Source organism: Periplaneta americana, chromosome 10, assembly GCF_040183065.1.
Source record: "Periplaneta americana isolate PAMFEO1 chromosome 10, P.americana_PAMFEO1_priV1, whole genome shotgun sequence".
Lineage (NCBI taxonomy): Eukaryota > Metazoa > Arthropoda > Insecta > Blattodea > Blattidae > Periplaneta > Periplaneta americana.
Window position 1 is genome coordinate 143316482 of NC_091126.1, and position 18204 is coordinate 143334685.

Consider the following 18204-nt stretch of genomic DNA (forward strand, 5'->3'; position numbering starts at 1 on the left):
TTATAAATATGCCTCTGTAACGTCATATGACGCAGAAACAACATTCTCTTAGTTTAAATAAATTTTATATGATTTTCGTAAAAGATTTGCTTTTCATAGCCTCAGAATATATGCATGGTGAATTTTCCAAACGACTTAAGTCCACATGTTGGGAATTTTGAGTTGAGAGCATGATTATGTTATTGTGTGCAAGGGACATCGTTTAGTAACAGAATGACTTTAATCCAAGACTTTTGTACAGTTTTTATTAGCAGCAGAGTTTTTGGTTAAGGGGTAAAGTGACTTTAGTCTTGGACTTAAGTTGTTTTTCCTCTCAAGTGCTGAAGGAACTTACATAATATATAATTTTAATCATACGTTCAGCTGACAAATTGTTTTTTTGTCTGTTCTCATTGGTAATTCTTTCCGAACTTATCTCACGTTTACCACTCCTTCCAGTGCATTCTTCATCAGGCAGTTCTATTCAGCCAGTAACACAATCAATTCCCTTTCTACTTCTTGATCATTTTCAGCATCATTCTTTTTCCACATTTTCCAACACAATGGTTTATCCCCGATCAATGAAACCAATATTCAAGATATTCGTAAAATGCTTAAGTACATTCGTGATGAAGAAGATGTGCATACATTTTACGAAAACATTATAGCATGGAAGACAACAAAGAATTGAAATATGAAACTAAGCTGTGGTCTCGTTATAACACTCCTAAGAGTTGTCTGTGCTCTTGTGATTAACAAATTGTTCAAAATATTGTTGTCCAACAATTGCAATAAGGTTATTTTATGATTTTGGTATAAATACATTTAGTTAAACATGTTTGTGTGTCAGTATCCTAATAATTATGATGCAGGATTGAAGTTAATTTCTAGAACAACTTAAGTCCTGAAGATAATTACATTTTTTAGACCTGAAGAAGAATACAAAAATATGAATTTTTATAATAAAACTATTTCTCTTACTTATAAAAAATTATATTGTAACAATATATGATTCCGCGAGACTAAAAACAGTCTCCGGAACAACTGGATAATACCCACGGCAGAGCAATGTCGATAGTCGACGTTAATTACTGGCCACTAGCCACCGGGCCGTACAGAGCCGTGTCAAACAAAAGACAATCGAAATGGTGGTAGTCAAATTCGCGACTATATTCTTAAATAAATCGCTCTATTAGTCAAGTGAAAGATTTATGCCATACAACGACGATGTTCTGAATGCACTAAAAGAAAATGCTTATGTAGTAAGATCTTAAAGTAGGTTATGACAACGAAATAAAGAGGAAAAAGGTGTCATTCACGGAATATCATTTAAATAACGGAAAGTAAATTTCCGGTTAATGTTCACCAAAGCATTAAGTAGATAATTATGACCACGTTGCAGTTTTATTTGTGGCCTAGAGAAAAAAAAAACTTTTAGGGGCCACGAAATTATTCACAGCTTTAATTATATTACCGTCTATCAATATTACGAGACAAAAATTATCATAAAGGCCATGACCGAGTAGAAACATCGATACCGAAGAGAGAAATCCATTTGGCCGTGATGAAACAAAAGAAAATGCGAGAGAGATTATAGTTCGAGATAAAATGGACACACAATTTTGATGACCATACTGTTAGTAACTGGAGATCGCTTGTAAGATCTGTCTTAATCTTCTATGTAGAAATGTCATCCAAGCAAATTGGTGGTCCAGGGAAAAATCATTGCAATAGATGAGAGTAACAGTGGTGCTCTCTCTCAGTAATGTTCAGAACGAAGGAGGTAGAGAGAAAAAGAAACAAATTTCTCCTAACGACACCACAGACCAAAATCATGTTCTTATGTTGGCAACATTGTGTATGTAGTTAAATTTGGTGATAAACGTAACGGCACGGTTCAAAGCTACAGTGGTAATTCTCCAGTATAGCGCAGTTTTTCTTTAATTTTCTCAAAACTACTTCTAGGGACTTAAGTCGTTTCGCAAATTCACCATTCATATGTTTTCGTTCACTGCAACGGGATAGGTCTTGATAAACGAATTGTTTGTATATGTTGTGTAAAATATAAATACTGATAAATTTTATATAGATTTTTGTTATTATTATTTTGTCCCTGTAACATCATGTGACGTAGAAAGAACATTTTCTTAGCTTAAATAAATTTTACTGGCAGTTATAGTAAAAGATATGAATTTCATAATATCAGAATATATGTTTTTGTTCACCGTAACGGAGTGGATTTCGTTAAATGAATTAATTGAATATATTATATTATATAGAGTATTTACAGTTAATGTGTATCATGTTTACTATTATGTTCTATAATATATATTGTATATAATACTGTACCATATTATTATACCTTGAATTTAGACACTGAATAACCTGTGAAGTTAAAAGCGTCGTTAAATAAGGTGCTATTACCACTACTACTAACACCATCAACCAAAGGTAAGCTCCTCATGCACTTACCTTAGGTACCGCGTAGCAGCTTGCGTTTCATCCGCAGAACAAGACCTGAGAAACGAGAAAACACAACAACAATTAAAATAATGTCAATACTATAGAATTGCTTAATCCATATAAAATTAACAAAGGAAAATAGCTTTCAGAATAAACCAAAGATTTTTAAACAAAGAAAGATATAGAAAAGAAGTTAAAGAACTCTTTCAAGGGAAGAAAAACTCGTTCCACCGAGGCAGGGTATTGTTCGAACTAAATCATTTATATGACAAAGGGGGAGAAAAAGAATAGCCGCGAAACAAAGCAATGCTCTCATTTAGCGAAGTCAACAAAGATGTTTGAGACAGTACTGTTTAACAGAATATAAGCTATTTCAAAATAGAATCTGTGACAAGGAAAAACACTCTAAGAAAAGTAATACATCATTTATGATTCCGCGACGTTCTGTAACTTAAAATTTTAATGATCATATGCGTGGAGAGAAATGTTGAAAGAGAAAAATAAAGAAAAAAGTAGTAGCAGTAGCAGTAGTACTAGTATTGGTAGCATTAGTACTAGTAATAATGGCACTAGTAGTACTAGTAGTGGTATTAGTAATGATACTCGCAGTAATATTTGTAGTGGCACTTGTATTATTATTATTATTATTATTAGTAGTAGTAGTAGTAGTAGTAGTAATAGTAGTAGTAGTGGTAGTAGTAGTGTAGTAGCAGTAATAGTAGTAGTGGTAGTGGTAGTGGTGGTGGTAGTAGTGTTAGTAACAGTAATAGTGGTGGTAGTAGTGGTGGTGGTGGTAGTGGTAGTGGTAGTGGTAGTAGTAGTAGTAGTAGTAGTAGTAGTAACAACTCTTTAGCAACGTTTCCAACAACAGAATTTATTAAGAACTGAAATTCAACGATAGCCAGAAATGGCTGAACATTTTCCCAGCAGCCTTCTCTATCTGTAAATTTACCTCTCGATACAAAGCTTTATTTCCCTCCCCGAGGAGGCCATGCTACCTATTTTATCATTCTTTAAAATTCATCTTCTTCGGCGGAAGGAGATAAGGACAAAATGGAATGAAAGAAATACAACGTGTCCCGCTTAGAATAATCGAGAAATTAGTGCTAATTTAAAGCATAAATAATGGTTTTATAACATAAATTATTGTACAACTTGATATAAAAGCTCTCCGAGTTTCGGAGAATGGTCAGTGTAACTCGATGTGTGCGCCTCAAGCTACTCTGAAGACACCCAAAAGGTACTCAACCTTCTGCCAAGTGTTGTATAACATTTGTGGAGTGGTTAGCACAGCTGCATTTATAATACGTTGTCTCAGTTTTTCCAAAGTGTCAACTGTATCACGATGGTACACAACATTCGTCATAAAACCCCAGAAATAGATCAATGGGCGTCAAGTCGGGTGACCTAGGGGGCCAGGCAAGGGTTCTCCTTGTTGCTGAAAAACTGATCCCGAGGAAGTTGATCAACAACAAAAGTTCTGCAAATGTCCAGATACACATTCCTTTGATTGTCGCCTCGATGAAGGAGACTAGTCCAATGACGGAATGTTCTACTGAATGACGCCAGGATTGCTTCCACGATAAACGTTACTGTGCATGCGAATGAACATGAAAGTGTTTTTAAACCATTGGTGCATAAACTTGGACAGTTTCTGCATGTGAGATGTAAATTAAGGTGAGAGGATGGTATTTTTTGGTGAAAAATGAGTAAATTAAAAAAAAATCTTTAAAATACTCTGTGATATGTGCGGAATGTATAGCATAACATTTTTTTGATATTTGTGCCCTTATTGGATGTTGAGTCGCCATTTTTAAACTTCCTGCGTTATGGATTTTTAAATCACTCGCCCACTTTTATTGCTGTTTCCGGTAAATTAAATTTTCATAAAGAAATTTATTTTCTTCAAAACAGCCTTCGATATGTGTGGAATGCACTGCATAACATTTTGTGGGTATTCGGATGTTGAGACGTCATTTTTAAACTTCCTGCGCTATGGATTTTTAAATCACACGCCCGCTTTTATCGGTTTCCAGTAGCTTCATTGTTTTTTGCTACATTGCCAGACAAAAATTGATATAATTTCTGAACTATTAAAGATACATGCATGAAGTTTAGAACACACATTCTTTAGACTATTAGGAAACTTTTCTCTGTAACAGAATTTTGTTAATTGATTTCATTTTAAAATTCAATCGTTTGTTTGGAAGAAAGGAAATCAGAAAAATGTTATTAAATTTTAATTGTTTATTTTACAGACGTAGTATGGACTAATATCAAAATTCTGTTACAGACAGTTTGTAGAACATGCTTTTGCAAATACATTGCAAAAAAACTGTTTGAATCTATCTTTAAAAACGGTTTAGATATATCGGTTTTAGTACAATCCTGCATTGGGTATATTTTTTCAAATTTGGGCCCCAAATAATTATTTTTTCAAAATATTTTTATTTGGTTGAGTTGCCACAGCTATGAGCTCTCTATATACAAAAAATTAATATTTTACACCAAATAGGAAAAAAGTTTTAAAAAATACCATCCTCTCCCCTTAAGGCATATGTACACCTTTACATACAAAAATTTTCTTTTGTATAATTTTGCTCTGTAAAATTTTTATACAATTGAGAATGGTACCAGAAAGAGAATGAAGTGAACACATCCCTTGAAATTATGTGTATATTGTTTTTAAAAATTATTTTGTTTATAATTTTGACATGCAACTTGAAATATGATAGCTCCATGCAGTTTTTAAGATAGAGCCACAGTTTTTTCACTCTTTTATAGATAAAACTATTCTTTAGTGCCTGACATGGAGCTATTTTTTATTTTTATTTACATTACTTAAATATTACCATATATGTAACTTACAATAATATTTTATGTTGCATAAATCATGTAAAAATCCATAGAAAATTATTAATTATATTAATGTTATTTTACTCATTGTCAGGCACTGGGGGACATTTCAAGCTTCAAAATGAAATCAATATCTTCTTGGTATCACCATATTTGACTGAGACATCATGCTTGAAAGAATTAAATATTCTAATATTACTATTTGCAGGAAATGAGCCACAAACTGTCAGAGCCTAGAAGACTTCATCATCATATGTCACCCCTTAAGCAGCTTCATGTCGTTCCAGTTTCAGCTTCTTTCTGGCGCTCAAATACCTCAGCCTTGTTTTAACTTCTGTTGTTGAATGTTTATTTTTTTGGGATTTTTGTCCCTATTTCCATTGATGCAACAAATCCTGCGATGGTGTTTGTCCCAGGGTTTATGCCCATCCTCCTCAGAATTGTAATTTCTACTTTTGGACTCTTATTAAAATGACGTACAACATCATTGACATATAAATTTACAGTTTTATGACTAACAATAAAAGATTATAAATTACTTCATTATGTAAAAAAGTTTTTTTTCAATCTAATGATAATGCCGAGATATCTGTGCATCTATTTCGGGACCAGAAAGAAGTTTATTTTACAAGCAATGCTGGACGAGGGGATTGACTGCTACGAAGATCACTCCAAAAGTAATGCACTCCAAAAGTAAGTGACCGTGGCTTATGACGCAGCATTTTGGAAAATGGGACTTATCTGAAAAACCATAAGGCATAAATCGAAAATTCTTATATCAAATTAAAGAGAAAATTCTCTATTAAATTAGTTATATTTTGAAAATTCTCATTTTTCATCATTTGTTGCGTTTTGTGGGTGTACATACACCTTGAAACAATGTCTTTGTCTGATTTTAAATGGTGAGCATTTATTTCTCGATCCCTCTAAGCGGGACATGGTGTTTTATAAAAATATGAGAGAAAGAAATTAAAGGAACAATGAAGAAGGATGAAAAAAAAAACAAGAAAGTATGGTTGAAAAAAATAGGTAATTCAAGATGTGGTGTACGGAGAACTTTTTCTGGGATTGATTACAAGTGATTCCTCTGTGTCTTCCTGAAGTAATTCCTAACGCAATCATTGCCGTGTGCTAAAGGAAGTAAGAAACCAGTACCAGGGCCTTAGCATCCAAACGTGCATGCCACTCATCTGAGTGATGCGATCGCTATCTTGGAAACAAGAGCCCGCACATTCAAAATAGATTTCACATCTAGCAAGACTCAGACGCAAGCTTCACAGTTAAGTTGCGAGCGATTCCCTCTAGCCTCCAATCTATTCCGAATAGCAGCTCTTTAGAAAAAAGAGAACGGAAAGTCATAAAAATATGCCTACTTTGCTTATGCTGTAACAATGTACGCGCGGACATGTTGTAGGCAGGCAGGCAGCATGTCTTTTGAGAGATCACAGTGCTTGCACGAAGCACCCGTCATCGTACGCTGGCCTGAAGGCGTTGTTTCTCCCGTCTGTCACCCGGGATATCCATTTAAATGCAGGGTTTAAAGAGTTCCTTTACCAACGAAAACACAACTCAACTGGTGTGACGAGGCAATGCCGACTCTCTTTGTAATTGGCACACACATACCCAATTATCTCCTGTGTTTTTTATTTAATCTCTTTGTATGGTTGTGTCTCTTCCCTATAACGTACCTAAACTCCGCTCACTGAGGCGGGCTACTAACACACGGCAGAATCCAGCCCGTTGGCATGAAACAAAGTGCAAACTTTAGATAAGTTCTATCTGCTCTTTGTGTAGAACTCAGCCCCTCATCCCATCCTCCGCTGTGCATGTTCAGATGAGTACGAGCATGGGAGGGATCCCTGTCACTGGTTCACGATGAAAATAACAACGTGGAATTAACCAAAATTAGACAAATTTCTTCCGTGTTTTTGCCATATGCTAATCCAGCAGATAACTTCGTTTTGAAAACAATGAAAGAGTACATAATATGGAAGCTTAGAAATTAAAGTGGATCGATGTTTCCGTATAAAGGGCTCGCATTACAGTTTGTCTGATAGCTCGTTACTGCAAACGGAACACTTCGTTAGATCACAAAAAAAAAAAATTAAGAAATGTTACAGCAACTAGAAATCGCATCCATACTGAACAAGACTATTAACAAAAAGTATTGTTGCATAGAATATATCACAACAAAGAATAATGCAAATTACCGGTCCCTCAACAAATCTTAGACGACAGGTAGAGGATGAAAAGGAAACTAGGAAGATCTTTAAAATGTTCTAAAAGACTCATTTTCCATTATAACACACTAGACGTTCACATATTATTATTATTATTATTATTATTATTATTATTATTATTATTATTATTATTCAGGAAGACAAAAATAAATTGGCTGGGTAACTGGCTAAGTACTGCCTACTGAAGGGTGCACTGGGAGAAATGGTGAACGGGAGAAAAGTTGGGGCAGAAAAAAATGCCAGATACAGACAACATTAAGATACATGAGTAGTATGCAGAGACTAAGAGGAAGGCGGAGAATAGGAAAGATTGGGTAATGGTAGGTTTGCAGTGAAAGACCTGACCTTGTTTTACAGAAGTTGCTTTGAACGCACATCGATATATAGCCAACATGTTTCCAGTACATGTAATCTTCTTCGAAACTCATGTTGCAAAGCCGATGAAGGGAACGAAGAAGATTACATGTACTGCAAACATTTTGGCTATATATCGATGTGCGTTCAGAGCAACTTCTTCTATGAAACAACCTCCGTCAGGTCTTCGAAGCTGTTATCGCCACTCACTATAACGAAGCTACATCCAAACGGCGTCCTCTCGGATAAGGTCCAAGAATGATCGCCCTCTAAGCCTTCATAACCTCTTTATAATCTTGCAAGTGAACAGCACTAGTAGCCACTGCTGTAGCGTCCAAATTCGGTACTGTTTCAAGAACTGCAAAAGCGCTATTCGGTGCTTGAACTGATATGTGGAGCAATTGTAGGTTTCCTTGAAGTGGAACTGGCTTCTCGAAATATTCGTCTGACAACAATTCATTCACAGAGGCATCTCACTGTCTTGAGACAATTCCTATCCTACACTGCAGTCGTGCGGCGTTTTCACTAGAAACATATGTCCAAGAACCTGTCATCCGTGGCGGATTAGAATTTCGTTGGCCTAATCGCGGTCGTATCTGACAGGGCCTATGTAGACCTATCTACTTCACGGAATTGTTGAAAGGCAAGCTGGATGCTGGAACGACGTATTGATGGCATTAGCCGTAAAACGAATGCTTCGTCCATGCTCGAACAACGCGAAACACTCGCAACGTCTTCTCAGCAAAGAGGCATCTTTTTTATTTGGTTTCTTAACGACGCTGTATCAACTGTTAAGTTATTTGGTGTCGATAGGATTTGTGATAGCGAGATGGAATTTGGCGAGATGAAGCCGAGAATTCTCCCTTGCTTTGTGGTTACTGAATACTTCGGAAGAAATCCAACCAGATAATCAGCCCAAGCGGGAATTGAACCTACACCCGAGCGCCACTCTAGATCAGAAGGAAAAGCGCTTCGGCCGACTGTGCTACGCCGGTGGCCAAGAAGCATCTTAACTTGTTAAATTTGAACAAAACTGTAAAGCAAGAATTTTGCTTGTAACAAATTATGTCGCACATTCATAATACATGAATATCTTATGTCCGATGTTGTAAATCTTAAAAGGAATTTAATTGCTTGTTGGTGCAATAAAACAATAAACACACGACCTAGATAAAAAGCGTTTTATAGACTGGCATTTTATGATCCCTCGAGCATTATATTTCCTCCAAAAGAGTAGAATGCGTGTTTCTGCACTCATATTAAGTACCTCAATGTAATAATGCATTTTGTGTACTAGTATTTAGTCTAATTCGGTTTTTACAAGATGATACACTTGCTTCGCGGGCCAATGTACCTATAAATGTTTAAACTGATGGACAGAATAAAACAGTACGGACGAAACTGTCCTAAACATGTGAATAACTTGGGAAACGAATGAATATAAAAAAAATCAGGTACTTGAACATAAAAACATAGCAAAATGAGTAAAGGTAAAGAGGACAAACGCTTCATTGACGTTTCATGAATCGAGGGACCAGCATGAACCATGTAGCATAACCCGTGATGCTTACTGTTGCTACTGCTACTACTGCCACCAACACCCTATCAATATTAGGCCTACTATTGCTACAACTGTGATTGAATTGACTTCTGCAAAAAGGACACATGTTACAAATTTATATTTTTAAGATAATCATGGAAATTTGAATAACAGGAAAAATAATAAAAATTCGATTCTGTAATTATAACTATATTAAATTAACCATAAATGTAACTGAAATACAATATCACTTTCCAACAATCACTATTTCGTAACCTGCAATAAATTAAAATACTTTGTAACATATGTCCTTTTTGCAAACCAAACATTTTTATAGCAACTAAATGATCAATATTTTATTATATTGCTTACATCTTACAACAATATGCGTCTTGTACAAGAAAAAGAAGTATTACATTGTAGAATATGGATTATCATAAAAAAGATTAAAAATTGTCACGTAATTTATTGTAAGTAATATAATAGTGCATTTTCAATATGTTTAACATCAAAGTCAAAATTTTGTCACTATACAATGTAAACCATGTCATTCATCAATATCAGCTGCATAGTCCTCAATGAGTGTGGAAAGCCACTGGAAAATATCGTCATAAAATGAATTCCTTGAAATACAATGTTTTGGTTTAGCTACATCTTGAACAGGGTTGCAGAACTGGGAAAGAGAGGGGTGGAAGTATGGGAAAAGAGCTTGCTTCCCCGCCCACAAGGCCGACGCCTTCAAGGACGTATCTGTGAAGTTTCGTAACCACACTGAATATATCTCTCTACTCCCTCTACAATGTCCAGTGACGCGCAATGACGCGAGAGCTGAAGGCAAGGGATGAGTTACGTGTTCTGGCTTGTGACGTTTGCTACAATTGGTGCATAGTTTTGCATCCTTGATCTTGAAGCTTCTTTTGGTTTATGGAAAGTTTTAGTGTGGGAGGCAGCGGTAGAGATGGACAAAACCAAGTGAGAAAGTATGTTGTACTAATCCATTTACAAACTCTTTTGCAACTACAGGGCCTTCATTGGCATCTTCATATTCGAAATGCCTAAATTTGGAAACCTGCAATGTCATCCTCTCTGCTCGTGGTTTGTGTGCCGACTCCTTGGAAATGTTTGTTTTCTTATAACTTCTTGGCCATCAGGTCTTGAAACATAAAATGTCAGTCGAATTAACCATCCCATCCACAGATTCAACCAATATTTTGGGATTCTCAATGGCAAGCGAAATGTACAAGTTCTCCTTCAGATTCATTTAATCCGTAGCGTTAACAAATTCGAGAAACCAAAACAAAATAAGTGGTTTCCTTCCAACTTTTGTTCAAATTCTTTCATTGTTGTAATGTTTACCTATATACGTGTGAATTAATGTTTTAATATTGCTGTCTGGTTAATTTCTTCTCTTTCTGCAACTTCATGGATTTTTCACCATACAAAACCGTATTGACTGACAGAAGGTTTAATTTTTTTGCCAGAAAATATACAAATGTTACCCTGCTTATGTAGTATTGGAATCAGTATTGAGTCCTGTCCATGTAGGAACTATTTCTTTCGGTGTAAAAACTTTATTTAATAAAAGAGTTAAATCACGCATTCGGGTAAGGATTTGGTGATGCTAAAAAACTATTCAACTGTGCAGATTTATGGCATTTTATTTGGGAGCATATTAAATATAGAGAAAACTAATAATTTCTGAAGACATATTTCTTAAACAATAATTGTGTAATAATGGTTTTGGAACAAACACATGAGCTGTTGAGGGCAAAAGTGGTGTCAATCAAAATTGGATAATGAGGTTTAAAGTAAAAAATTATGTAAAATACAGCGCAAAGTAGCAATTAATATGTCGTTCTTGCTATTCACTGACTACTAATAGTTTAAATACAGTTAATATTAATTGCTACTTTGCGCTGTATTTTACAGAATGTTTACTTCAACCCTCATTACCCGTTCTTGACTTACACCACGTCTACTCTGAACGGCTCATATTTTAGTATTGCAATAGTTATTTCATATTTTACCAAGGTAAAGTTCATATTTTGGAAAACATTTCTTCATAATGTGGCGGCCTATAGTTATAGAAGGCGATGATATAGTGACAGGATAATCGTAGTGAGAATGCTCGTGATAGTTTTGTGATACTGCTAGTGGATGGGGAAGGTGATTGTTGTAGTACTTGTGATCAGTGGTCGTGGTTGTGTAGTAGGAGTATATTGATGAGTGAGTGATAGTGATAGTTGTGGTAGTGTTGGGCGATGATAGTTGTAGTGTTAAGAGTAATAGCAGTGGCAGTAGCAGTAACATTAACAATAGTTGAGAGTAGTAACGCTGACATGAACTTAATGAAGACTGTAACGCACAGTATCTTTGAGAAGGAATTCAGCGAGAGCAGACACTTAGCTGTGTGTATTGGTCTCCCAACAAACAGCGGTGGGGTGCATTTCTATTGCGAGCATAGTGTTGCCCCACAACTTTGAACACTTGCACCGCTCCCTCACAAGGAAGGGTGGAAGAGGAGGTGGCAAAACGCGCCTGACCGCAGCGCATCTAGCAGGCTCCATACGACACCTTAATTTGGAAACATTCATCAATTCCTCGTATAAGACTGCGCGGATGCAAACACAACGTTCCCTTTAATTTCAGTCTACTCAACAGAGCAATAAATTGTGAGCAGAAGCACCTGCGGTGTTTATTAGAACTGTCTCCTCTGCAAACCGCACAAATGTCACATATCGCAAAAACCGTGGAGAAAATGCGAATCCTGTTTACGTCATCAAGCACTGAGAAAACGATACGTTGCAGAGACTTGGGGTTACGGATGTAATAAATTGGAACGTCCTAAACAGGAGAAAATATGTGGTCTTATTATTTTTGTAACAATTGCGCTGTAATGAAAAAACAAAACTCGCATAAGAATGAAGTAAATTCTGTATTTAGATTCAGACTCAGAGCTTCGAGGAACGAAATCTGGAATGTCATTTTAATCATCAACAGCATCATCATTATCATCACCATCAAGATAATTTATAGCATTACCAATGTGTAACATATCTCATTTTCTCTCCCGTCTATTGTCGTAACCGTTATTCAAGTTACATTTCTACTACCTGCCATCTTTTATAAAAATACCGGTAAGTATTATTATTATTATTATTATTATTATTATTATTATTATTATTATTATTATCATCATCATTATTATTATTATCTGCGTAGTTACCGCGTAACTCATGCATACAAACAAGCTCTCATTCCTGCTGGCAAGCCACTCTGTGCTCACTCAGTAGCTCAGTAGCGTCACTGACTGTTGCAATAAAATGTATTCATATTGAGTAATTTTGCTACACGTGAAAATTGGAGATGTCGAACACACTTTCGTAGAACATTTCCAAATTGCCGATATCGAGTAGGTCTATGATTTAAAAATTAGTGGAAAAGCTTCGTAAAACGGTATGAATACCGAATAGAAAGAAAACCAAAAGTACGTATGTTCTTACTCGAGACAAATTAGATGAGATAGGTACCTGTTTAGAAACCAGTCACAGAAAGTCTTCGTAAATTAACACAACAAATCAACATCACAGACAAATAATATTCAGTGTTGATACTAACAATTTTAAACAATGTGAGGCAAGTATTTTAACAGAGGGATCACATTTCGAGACTGTCTTAAAATAATGTGATAGTATATTTTTGTGTTCGCAAAAACAGGAATTGTTTAAGTGCAAAACATCGCAACACTTTCTGCCATGAAGTCCGTGACGAATTCGGCAGAAAATCTCCTCCCAACTCAGAAACCATTTATTTCTAGCAGCAAAACTAGAGGGATCGCTTCAATTTTCGATAGGCTCCTGGCGATTTATCTAACTCCATTAGAGAGTGCATATATTGTTCTTGTCTATTTTATGTTATATGTAACCATGGCCTTCAGTCATCATCATCATCATCATCATCATCATCACAACAGCATGCAACACCACTACCTGTGAACGTGCAATTTGATTCACATTCCCACAAGAGAAGAGAACTAGAAAAATTATCCAGTAGATGATTTACTATTTTAGTCTGTTAGTTATCAATTACTATCTTATTTAGCGCCGGTAGAATTAGTGATAGCGAGATTTTACTTGGCGAGATGACGCCGAGGATTTGCAATGGACTTTTTTCCTACGTAGGAGAGCCGGGAGGCAAGCACCGCAGTATTAGGCTTACTGTGTAACTTCTTTATGTTAGAATGATTGTTGAAGTCCACTTAGGATCGCTCTTCAAGCGCATGATTCACTGCATGGTGCCATTTTATCGATTCAGCCACAGCATCCAGTTCTGACCAAAGGACAGTTCCTCCGCTTCCCCGTGAGATTATTTGCAGCCTCTTCAGATCTATGACATTCGATTACTTGATATTATATTTACAATTTGGAATAACCTAGGAAAAATCCATCCAGGTAATCAGTCCAGACGGGAATATAACCCAAGCTCGAGCGAAACTACGCCTGTGACTGATTCTTCTTCTTGTGGTTCAAGGATGGATTAAACACATTTCGTTCCGAGGCCGAGTTCTTTCATCTAGTTTTGGGCCTGCCCAAATCTCTTTGTCCTTTAAGATGGCAGTGAAAAGCTTGACGTGGGTAACGTTGTGGAACCGTAACCAACATATTTATTATTATTATTATTATTATTATTATTATTATTATTATTATCATTTATTAAATGAAATCTTCGGTTTATTTCGTCTGGATGGAGATTACGAAACAAAACTATTATTATCATTAACACAATGGGATTCCCTGGTAAAGTAGTGACATCTATGGGTATGGAATGGAAGATATGTTCCATTCCTGTTACGGGAGTGATAAACTTATACTTCTGTGAGACTTTTAGTAGCTACGACGAAACTGAAGACTGAAAATAACAGTAACATTTTAGGGAAGTGGTTATCATGGTACCACACTACAGCGTGGGACAACGGAGGACAAACAAAATGAAACTGACAAATATCTAACATACATGTAAGGAGGACAGATACGGAATTTCACTTACAAGGAAAGCTCAGGTGATAATGGATTTTCACGAAATTTTTCCCCCATACGTTCCATTCAAAATAATAAATCTCCCAATAAATTTCTACATCCGCAGAAGGCCTAACCTTCGAGATAGGCCTACGATTTTTTCAAAATAATCGGTCGACATTCATATACAGTAAGTCTCATACCTCCTTTGCCATCGTGAAGAAGAAAATTTTTAAGGCCCCAAATGTTTATGCTTGCCCTCAAAATCGGGAAAGCTTACGAAAACTCACCTCTTCAAGTGGTTTCAAGAAGTATGTATACTTTCCTTATGTCAGTGATCATAGTATTGTTTTGGTAGACTTGTGAACCAGTTACTGAGCTAGACAAGCTAAAGAAAGAATAACTCCAGAAGGTAAAACAGTGGAAATGTTAACAATTCCAAAGCACACAGTTCGGATTGTTCAGCCTCTTGACTTTTATGACTTGAGGTCTTGGAGAAATTTCATTTGGAAATTCTCTGACAGTGTTTTGTTACTTGGCACGAATATTATATTGCATCAGAGAGATAATGTGATAAAGTTGCAGTCCTTAATACATAATCAATTTTCATCTCCTAGATATGTGAATATGTTTAAATATGGCTGTTATAAAGTCGGATACCTTAACAACAAATCTGATAAATTCATCACTCCTGTAGAATTCTATTTTCACGTTGATCTACGAAACTGCTCTAAAGCTGACTGAGTGAAACTTATTTTTCTGAAATGTTCGTTGTGCAAAGTTCCACTGTGTTTTGAGCATTTTTACAACGATTTCCACTAATGTGATCAGTACAGTGAGTAATTTCAGGTACCGGTATGCTTAAATTTCCTTATTATTTCTTCGTAGACAATTCTGTAGTCAATTTCATGAATATTTTATGTATCATATGTAATTTTGGTAACTTAAATTTATTTAAAGTGATTTTGACGGTTCGGTATGCAGTTAGATGAAGTTTATTGCCTGATATGTCTAGCATATAGCACTGTGTTGCATTAGCTGTTGTAGCTCTGGATTGAAGAATTTCAAAAAGTCATATCTCGAAAACTAGGTCCTTTCCGGATGTACAAATTTACAGGGAGGTTTCTTATTTCAAATGGAACGTATGGGGGAACAATCGTTGTGAAAATCCATTATATCACTTTGTGAACCTTTCCTTGTTAGTCGGCTATCGCCTAAGCAATGTTTGTGACGCAAAGCCACATTCGCTGATTCGATTTTTGCCTGATGCATTGTAATATTTTTATAACCGAAGTAAAATCCAGTTTCCTTACAATCAGGTTGACGTTTCTAGGTAATGTGAGCCCACAAAATCCCAAAGGCGCAGGATATATTCCGCATTTAAAGCAAAGTTACCCCGTGCCGCGGCAGCAGGAAGGAGGGGCGAATATTCTTTCTTGATCTTGACACGAGAACAATGTGACGTGGTCAACACCACATTGGGGCACCATTTTACCCACGGTAAGAACGTGTACTCAATTTGACAGAAAGTCTGATTGCACTTCGTGTCCATCCTGAAACTACGATGAAAAGAAAGACTCCGGCACTAGCCAAGTACAAATACAGGCCATTCCAGTCCAACGTCCACTGGTATAAAGCTAATATGGTGCCAAATACCCGGTGCTGCGTTCGGGCGTGTATTAGATTCCAGGTTGGGCTGATTACCTGGTTGCGTTATTTACCTAGGTTTTCCCCAATTGTAAGGCGAATGTCAGGTAATTTCATGATGAATTCTCTGCCTCATCTCGTAAAATACCATTTTACTATCAAGTATCACTAATTTCATCGATTTTTTACTTGGTTATTTAACGACGCTGTATCAACTGCTAGGTCTTTTAGCCATGTGAATAATTCTGCAAGTCTGACACACTTACAAGTGATTAAAAACTTCCTTATTCCATGATTATTTTCTGCTGTTAAGCCACATATGGAACAGTTACTTTATGCCCCACCACTGAAAAAAATTAATTACTGATAAATGCGCAAGAACGCGCACACTTTAAAACAAAGATTCAACACTCTAAATGATGCTGTATTAAATGGTAAAAGAATTCTTGTAACCAGACGTGACCGGCTGTATTAAAACTCACATTATATTTGGAGAACTCATTTCTTTTTTCAATTGTAATGTTTAAACCCTTCTGTAAGAAGAATAATACCTTACAAACTTGTAATTTAAGTTATATTAGTAAGAACTAACCTATCTGGCCAGATTTCATGTTTCACAACACAATAAATCACTAACAGTTGGTTCTTTTTCATCCACATAGTAAGCCTCTCTGTCTACGACTGAACAGGAGCGATAAGTTTTAAGAATAACTCGTTGTTCATACCCTTCTAAATATAACTTGCCGTTGATAAAACAGTAAAAGCTATTTCCCACAACATTCTTAAAGTGTTAAAGAACATGAATTCATATTCACCTATGCCTTGTCTAAACAAGTCGAAATTTGATTTTTGTCCATCTAGACTGGGAAAATTGCACATTGTGCATCGCCTCAATTCATCTTTTCTTTTTTTTTTTTTTTTTTTTTTTTTTTGGAGTAGTGAAATTAATAGTTCGCCAATTAACGAATATAATCAAAGTGCGTTTATTTCAATTCTAGAACTTTATTAGTATGATTTTTTGGTGAAAATCTCTTAAAACGGACATAAGATATTTTGTTATTTTGAGTAGGCTAATATGCAACTAACTTTGACAGAATGAGATAAAATAATTGTTCTATGTCTCGAAATTTCTATTATAAATATTATCTGACTCCAGTAGCATATTGAGACATCTAGGGTCTGCTGCATTGTTAAACCCTTGTCCGTGTTTCGTTCTGAACTCGGGGGCTACTTGCGATGTCAACTTAAGGGAAAAATACACGAAGTACGCATTTCACAATATATTCACGTTTTCATTTTCATCTCAACAGAAAATACATTCAAACTAAATAGATTTTCTTCTTCCTTTCCTCCAGTGCGTTGCGGCGGATTACGTGATATCCTGGCAGGGAGAGAGTACGAGGGGGGAGGGGAGGGGAGAGAAAGTTACTCTGTGGGAGGCCGCACTCTGATGCTTTGTAACAAGCTGCATCATGACACTACGGTGAAGGGAAGATAAAATTTTATAGCAGAATAAAGAGCAACATTGCAGTACAGCGCAAATAAACAGGCAATCTTTTTCTATGAAGTTCATTACAGTTCATAGGCATACCTATAGCTCTACAAGTTGAGAAATATGAATACTTTCGTATTCTTACTTTGAACATTAAACACCGTTTTAAGTTAAATGACGTTATATCAAGCAGTAATGGCTTAAATGAAGAGTTTTAGTTAAATATCAGGTGCTAATTAGAAAGCAGTGGTGTACTGGCAGTAACAGAAAAGATTAAGAGAAATACAAATTTCCAACGGACTGCAAGTTTCTTATTTAACAGCCGGAGTGGATCAGCTACTGACCCCAAATATATTTTGTGCGAGATCGTGCGTATTTGCTTGCTTTCCGCACAAAACCAATACGCGGTAAGTGTGAAATACCACACTCAGTATTCCCAACATAACACACATAACAATTTCCCTCTTCTTACCGCTTAAGCGCCACATTCATTTTACTGCTTTAGGCTTTTAACATATTATTTTTAGAGACGTTTAACATAGTAATAATTATAAATTGGAAACTTACCACTGCAATTTCACCTAAATTGCACTGTTAATTATTGTTTTTAAATATATG

General features: G+C 35.9%; 1 protein-coding gene across 1 annotated transcript in view; it reads right to left on the reverse strand.

Moving 5' to 3' along the window:
- Nucleotides 1-2452: 2452 nt before the first annotated feature.
- The window catches only part of LOC138707744 (uncharacterized), a 527149-nt gene continuing 511397 nt past the window's right edge, over nt 2453-18204 (reverse strand). Inside the window, exon 5 of the mRNA XM_069837609.1 lies at nt 2453-2496. Coding sequence (XP_069693710.1) covers nt 2453-2496 — 44 coding nt within the window. The remainder of the gene's footprint in view (nt 2497-18204) is intronic.